Genomic DNA, 7,692 nt, shown 5'->3' with positions numbered 1-7,692 from the left:
TTCTAGAAGAACATACCCTCAAAGCTCCTGTTAATTGATATTTACAGGAGAGAATAGTTGGGGAAATTGTCCACATGAAAACAGGAGTTTTTATTTCTCATAAGCAGCTTGAGCCTTTATGTGGACAAAGCACTCCCATATCTGCCCAGAAAGAACATAAAGATGATACCAACTCATACCAGACTATTTATAATATAGGGATGACTACACAATTGCATATACTGGATTTATTGAACAACTGTTTACCCAGTTTTGGAATTTCACAATATTTAATCAAATTATGTGGACTGCTACCACGCAGGCTAGTTCTAATTTAGTGACATTTCATTAGTCACAATAATGAAAAAAAAAGTAAACTCTACAAACATTCAGACCATGCAAGAACTCTTATCTTCTTAACACAGCTGAACAGATAGCAACTTCTCTAAATGAAACATATTTAAAATATTTTACTTTATTAACAATAAATTAATCTGTGGCATCACTGATCAACAAAATAGTGAAGATATAGTGTGCAGATTGTCTAGATACTGATCAGAAAGGCAACATCATCACTACCTTCATAAAAACTGGAGAAGTGCTAATGAACTTATATTGTTTTCAAACACATGAACAACACTAAGCAGAAGAAATGTACTTCCAAGCTTCCCCAGTTTTTCTATTAAATAAGGCAATAATAAAAGCATAGCAACATAATAGCCTACATCAAACTCTATATACTGAGTCCTGACATTATGCAGTGCTCAAAGAGGAATGTGCAAAAATAAACGCTTGGATTTGCACTTTGATTCTTCATTGTGTGAAGTTTAAAAAAAACAAAACCAACAAACCAAACACCACAAAACCGCAACTGTTCCAGATTCCACTGTCAGGAAAAACAAAAGAAAAGCTTCTGGGAGAATCCAAATTGACAAAGCTGTTCTTTCAGCCTGTGGCACCATTTGGAATATCTTGAGCATCTGCTAAATGTAGTTTTTGACTGAAACAAACAATTAAGGAACAATATTTTCACATATAGCTAAGTATACACAAGATGGCAGTGTTACACGAACCTGTGCTTGGTCCAGTGATGGATATGCACCTGGCCAGATGAATTCATGTCTATGAAGTCCTATGCTAATCCTCAACTGGTCAATTACTCTTCCTTGATGAGACTTAAGCATTACACACCTCCAGAACTAGCTGGAAGATCAAGGGGGATGGTAGATTATTTTTGTCACTGTGATATTATTACCACATTTTGTTTATGTCTTTATGAGCCTGAGTCTTCAACAGCTTTCCCCAGACTCAGAGAATGTATGTACCAGCGCAGTGTCTGAAGTCCCAAACCAGTCCCACCTTCCTCAATGCACACAAATGACGTGTAACAGAGATAACTAGACTGCAGTCTAAACTGAATGCAACACTCCTCAACTGTGTTCTTAGCTTATCATGATGTAAAGATAAGTGAAAACATTGAGCTTTATCTTCTTCTGGGTGGGCTAAGAGCACACATTTGTTCAATTACCAATGCTGAAGTATTTGACTCAACCATAGTCTGACCCTAGAAGTAAAAAATTAGGTCAGTCCACTGTTCACAGTAAAATCAGTGATAAACAGCTGCACATATTTCTAGAAAAAAATAAAAGGTAATAGGATTCACTTATCAATGGGACAGAACACTTCTGAATGCTATAAAAGGAATATTCCTATATACATTTGTTCCAGAATGTCTCAGCAAGATCCATGTAGGAAGACCCTGGTTCTGCAGGGCTTTGCCACTGACTGTCACCACGTTGTCTGAAGCGGAACATGCTAGCTAAACATGTCACCACATGAAAAAATGGCCTGCAATTAAAAGTGTTAAGATCCAATCATTTATGTATTTGAAGAACTCGCAGTCCATGCTGTATTACAATACTAATTTAAAAGGAAGGACATTACTGAAGCTATTTGACTCCTGTAAAGACACCAGTTCAGTTAATAATAATGCAAAACAGACATTTAAGGAAAAGGATACATAGATGAGTTCAATTCTTCTAGCTGTAATATAAATGTAGAAAGTATCAGAAATAGCATTTCAGTCAAATAAATGCAACAGGTGCTGATATGATGAAATAAATCCATTAAAACAATGGAAAAAAAATCACTTAACAGTTTGGGCTGAAATGCATTATCTCCTTAGAAAAAGCAAAGCAAACCTACACTGAATTCTACACCAACAGAGCTAAGTCCCAAATTAAGTTTAAATCTGATCTCAGGAAATTTAAAGAAATTTGAACAGTTTTGGGTTTTTATAGAAATACGCTAGAGGAAGGAGAAATTTGAAAGTGTAGAATAGATTTAATTTCCTTTGTTATGTGTGGTCTTCCCCAGACGTAGGAGGATGGATCACAGGGAAAATGGTTGTAGTCCCCTGGTACGTGGGCTGTCTCTAAGTAGGCCTACATCCTTGGACAGTTTACAGCTAGACTGTTCCACGCACCCAAACAAGCAGCAGCCTGTTTAAAAAAAAAGAAACCAAGGTACTGTGTTTTCTCAAAACCAAGATCAGGGCAGGGCTTACATCTCGGTTCATTACACAACTGTGTTCTCAACTGTAAATCTCTACCTGCCCCGTAGTGGTGTTTTCCTGAGCTGTGGGCAAAGTTCCGTGTGCTTTGCCTTCCCTGCACTTACATCTGACAGCAGCCTATCCAGGTTGGAGTCACTGGCTAGTTTTCTTTTATCTTCAGGGAGTTCTTCCAGCTCGCCATAAAGCTCCAGATTGAGGCGAGCAAGTTTCTCCTGCATACTCCGCACATGCTCCATCTGCTCTATGGAACACTCATTTCCTAGAAGGATGAGCAATAGTTTTAGATAAAGAAACCAGAGTGCAAATAAAGGTGTGAAGATGCAGCTTTTTACATCAGACGAGGTATTTAAACATCAAATTTACAAATTAATTTGCTTTCTCAGTGATTTCTCCGTACTGAAACTTCACTCCTGAAGTTTCTGTCATCCTGTCTGGTGTTGTGTTGTGCTGAATTTACAATAACTACTGAATGTCCTAACTGGTTTTTAGAATATACAATTTCTTTTTTTCTATACTCCTGAATTTCTCTCCAACTGAAGACGACCCTTGTTTTTGACTTTAAATATGATCACAATAAATCTTCTTTCTAATTTTGTTTAATCTTGTGGGTTTCTTTCTTGTAACTGATGCTTTATATAAGACAGACTTTTCATGTTCTCTTGTAAAATCAGTGTGAAATTAACATGACATGCTGACCTAACAGTAAGCTTGCAAAAGCACATGTAAACCTTTCTACTTAGTACAGGGGAAAAAAAAGAAGCAGAAGAGTGTCCGTTTTTTTCTGAAATTTCCATCAACGGTGAAGAATAGAAAATGCTAAGAAAGGAGAGTAAGCTGGGTAAAATGCAACTTGCATTGTATTCCATAAAAGTTGTTACCAATGGTCAACAGTGTTACTAAACCAAAATCAGGTGCTAAATACAGTAACTTCTTCTTATTCCTATACTATCACCAATAAGGGCTTTAAACTTGGTATCTTAAATCCATAAGCCAAGGTACTGCCTTTGGTAAGCCATGCTGGAAGGAACAACGAAATGGCACTTGAATCATCTCCCACCAAGCCAACCTTACGATAGGACTATAATGTAAAAATGCAGTAAGATGGATTAATTACACTGAAATTAATTTCATAGGGGAGAGTCCAGTATGACAACCTGGCAGTGTGTCCACACAGTGCACTGGTTTGTAAATGTTACTATCATATAGCTATAATAACAACTATTGTATACAGACAATTGATGCACTTACCAAATGCTTGAAGTTTGCCAGAGTGGAAGTCATTCAGGAGACTCAGAAGTCCCCTCTCCATTTCCTGCACGTCAGATACATCTGTGAGAAAAGAATGCTGGATTGGTGCTGCCTGTGCCCCTTTTGCTTCACCCCCTGGAGGTTTGGCTTTCTCTTTTATTACACTGGGGAAAAAAATAAAAGAAAAAAAAATTACTTCCTGCTTTCAGTTTCACTGAGAATCTGAAATGTAAATGTACCTCTGAGCTTTGAAAATTAAATGGAAAATTTCAATTGCTCCTTTTAAGTTAAAAAATGGATTACTGATTTGTCTTAAGAATAAAGAACATCATCACTGTCTTGACAGTTTGATACTGCAAAATGGATTCCAACAATCTGTTTTCCTACTAACACTGGGAAACATCAGTGGCTCACACATGTACACACCTTTGTAATCTAAAGAGGACCATTACCCAACAATGTCACATGGGGCATTATCTACATAAAAAAGCATCTGCAAACTCTTTAAGCCAGAAAGAAAAATCCTCAACAATCAAACACTCCTGTTGTCACAAACACCTATAGACTGCAACCACTGTGGAAAATAACTTTTTATAACCTATGCAGGAAGGAGACCTTGCCTCCAGGTAAATTTTGCTAGAGGTCTTCCTTCCCACGTTCAACTAACATCCCAGTTTTGTAAAATTCACTATCAAAAGCAATCTCCCAGTATTCTAACACATACCAAATGGAACTAGTCCATGCCCAAACAAACATTAAATGTCCTAAAAATTCTCTACAGCCCCCTCTGCAACAAAACCACCAAAATTCCTGGATCTCATACATTTTTCTCTGGACATAAAATTTATTGAGCGCACCATGTGCCCAGAGAAACTACATGGGTGAAAATGAATAACCATAAATCCAAATGAACACGCAATCGATAGGGAAGCTAAACACACAACTAACAGTGCGAAGCAGCATATTCCATCTCTGACCCAGAGACAGACAGATGGACAAACAGACTGTATCCTAACCTAATACAACTCTGTTAAGGGGCTGTTTTCATCCCTGATTTGCTTATCCATGCATGCACGCAGCCTTTCTCTCACACTGACATGGCTGCTTCTGCAGCCTCATGGTGAGTCTGTTCAGAACCTGATTCAGTGAAAAACTTTGAGCCTAAAATTTAAAATTTAGCATACTATGGAATATTTTAAAAAATCACAGGCTTAGTAAATACACTTTATTTAATTAGTGAAGATAATAGAAGGTTTACAGCACAGTAAGCCCCACCCTTCCCTTGAATACTCCCATGTTCTGCAAGTCATAAATTCTCTTTCATATGTGAAATAATCATTATTTTTACAGCCTAACAGCTTCTGTAGTCTATAAACATCGTACAAATTACATAGTCTACATGCTGGAACAACTAACAATCCAACAATTATCATATCTGGTTCAACTCAGAGGAAAACGTCTCTATTTAGGTTTAACTTTTATTTCTGCTTCAATTTCAGACTTAAAGAAAGATTTATATGCCAGAAAGGTCATCAGTTTTTTCAACCTCTATCTGAAGTTTAATACACTATATTACCTCTCCTGGAAAACTTACTTCATTAGATTCTTGCAGACCAAGGGATGAAATTAATTAGATATTCCTACTCCACTATCCTTAACAGCAGTTCATCCTCACATTGTCATGTCAATTACCACTCCTGCTTGGAAAGTTTGAGAAATTGTCTGTATTATCACTGTTTGGTAAGCTTGACTTAACAACTGAGCAAGAATTTCCTTTTCCAAAACTTAAAGCAAAAAGGACATTTTCCTCTCTGGCCAATATTGTGAGCTACAAGAAATTAATTTCTAGTACGTTCCAGAATAATGTTGAGACTGAAGTAAACTGTACAGTCAGCTGTAGAAACCACCGATTTCTAGCACACTGGTATTTATTAATATTTCCCTCAAAATCTCAAACCCCTCAGAAAAAACACATTTTCTCTGAAAAATAATGTATAGACTTTACACTGCAGCAATTCATTATTTGTCAGGTCAGTACTGAATCCTTCAAACAGACTGTCTGTGATGACAGTTCAGTATTGAACGCCAATAAACTCATCTGCCTCTCTCTAACATTTCACTTTAATATCCCTCTTCACTCATTTATCTGCTGTATCTGCCATGGCCAAGGACTACATTTTCTAACATGCAGGAAAATTAACACTGTCAAACTGAAATAGATGTATCATCAATAACCACAAACTACTCCAAAATGGTACTTTCTGATGAGCTGAATGCCTCTCTCTGAACATGAGTATGGCCTGGGAGCTACTGCTGCCCCAGTCCCCAGTTTGATAGGTCCCCAAACAAAAAACACTGGGAAATTCCAGTTTTAGCTCATCCTGTTCAATTTATGTCCTTCATTTCCTGCTCCACTTATCAGTTCCAACCTTGCAGCCATGGAGTATTTTATTTGTTCCTCGCAGCTGTACATCTAAGGCTCTGCTATCTCCCATATGATGCCCACATTTGCCATATCACCCAACTCTAGTCCTTCACCAGTCACATCAGACTATCATCACTTCAGCTAAATTTCTACCAGTAGGAGTCTACAGCATTGTGTAATATTTTATAAAGCTTATAAAAAGAGTATTGAGCACCTTCCTTTTCTTTAAAATAACCATTATATTGCATGAAAGACAAATTGCTTTGCTAAATAAGAGATCTTCAAGAATTTTCACAAGATTGAAGCCCTTTCTTTTCATTCTGTCCCAATCAGTCTAAACAACCTTTAGACTGTTCGAGCACTGGCAGGTTTCTGGCTCTCGCTTCCACTGAGCTTGCAAGACACTCCCAAGCTTACCGTTTTAACTTTGGTTTCTGTACTGCAGGCTGTGGTGCAGGATTTGAAAAGGCTGTACTTTTACTGACTGGCACTGAGTTCTTCTTGGAGTTAGCAACCTGAGCAGGGTGGCTGGTAGATGATTTGGGGCTCCTCCTCTTGATTTTCCTTTCTTCCATTTCTTCCTATTTACTGCATCTAGACTAATTCCATTTCCTCCAAAGGGAAGAAGAAAAAGTAAGAAATATTCATTAAAACTAGCACTTACAATAAAAGCAAGGGAAAAAACAGTTCACAGTGCATGGAAGTACAGCTTTACAGCTTCTTCAAAGATGAGCTGTCACTCATTTCTTCAAACAAGAGAATCTAGTTTTCAGAAGCTGCCTGGGCCTGCCTGATCAGCAGAACAAGGACTAATTAAGATCTGCATCAGCTTCAGCCAACAGGTACCTCAAAATGATCTCAAGCTTTGTATCCCATGGGTTATTGCTAGAAAACACTGTGACTACTCAAGTCCACGCCAATCAAAACACTGAGAAACGACGGTGGCATGAGGATGCTGTGATCGTCCTTGCCAAACAACCTTCTCTAAAGGGAGTGGCAACGGCCTTGCCAAAACTCAGTTAATGCCGAGTTATTACTGCTATTATACATGCTGTTGATGAGCACTACCCAATAATACATACGCTATATTGCTGCTATTAGACATAATGTTGAGTGCTACCTAATGACCTCGCCTGGGGAAACTCCTCTTCCGCAATCCACCGCCCCGCGGCTGGGGTGGAGGGTACTGTGGGCGCAGGGATGTAAACCCCAGGGCGCCATGGCTGACCCACTGAGGGCCGCTGCCCGCCGCCTCCCGGAGCAACGACCCCTGCCCTGGGGCACAGGCGGCCCCTGCTACGTGTCGCCATTTTATTAGCACGAAGACTCGGGACGCCGCCTGTCACTCCGGGGGGACAGGAGGTGGCGCGACCCAGCCTCCCCCGACCCCTCAGCGACCGCCGTCCCCCCGCTCCCCCCGGTGTACGTTAAACGGCGGCGGCGGCGCGCAGGCCCCGCCCCCGCC

At 39.3% G+C, this 7,692-nt stretch overlaps 1 protein-coding gene across 2 annotated transcripts; it reads right to left on the bottom strand.

The window, feature by feature from the left end:
- Positions 1–212: 212 nt before the first annotated feature.
- Positions 213–7,674, bottom strand: CCDC28A (coiled-coil domain containing 28A). Of its 2 annotated transcripts, none has more exons than XM_026844380.1 (6): positions 7,654–7,674; positions 6,645–6,839; positions 3,803–3,966; positions 2,659–2,813; positions 2,000–2,022; positions 213–979 (listed from the first exon to the last, which is right to left on the bottom strand). In XM_026844380.1, exons 2-6 carry the CDS (start codon positions 6,800–6,802, stop codon positions 925–927), a joined length of 555 nt encoding a protein of 184 aa, XP_026700181.1. In that variant the 5' UTR covers positions 6,803–6,839; positions 7,654–7,674; the 3' UTR covers positions 213–924. The 2 variants fall into 2 exon arrangements, with proteins under 2 accessions (XP_026700181.1, XP_026700180.1); XM_026844379.1 differs by lacking the exon at positions 7,654–7,674 and adding an exon at positions 7,348–7,586.
- Positions 7,675–7,692: the final 18 nt, after the last annotated feature.

The sequence above is a fragment of the Athene cunicularia genome (assembly GCF_003259725.1).
Source record: "Athene cunicularia isolate RWA chromosome 3 unlocalized genomic scaffold, athCun1 chr3_part1, whole genome shotgun sequence".
NCBI classification, from domain to species: Eukaryota; Metazoa; Chordata; class Aves; order Strigiformes; family Strigidae; genus Athene; species Athene cunicularia.
This window is presented reverse-complemented; position numbering and strand designations above follow the sequence as displayed.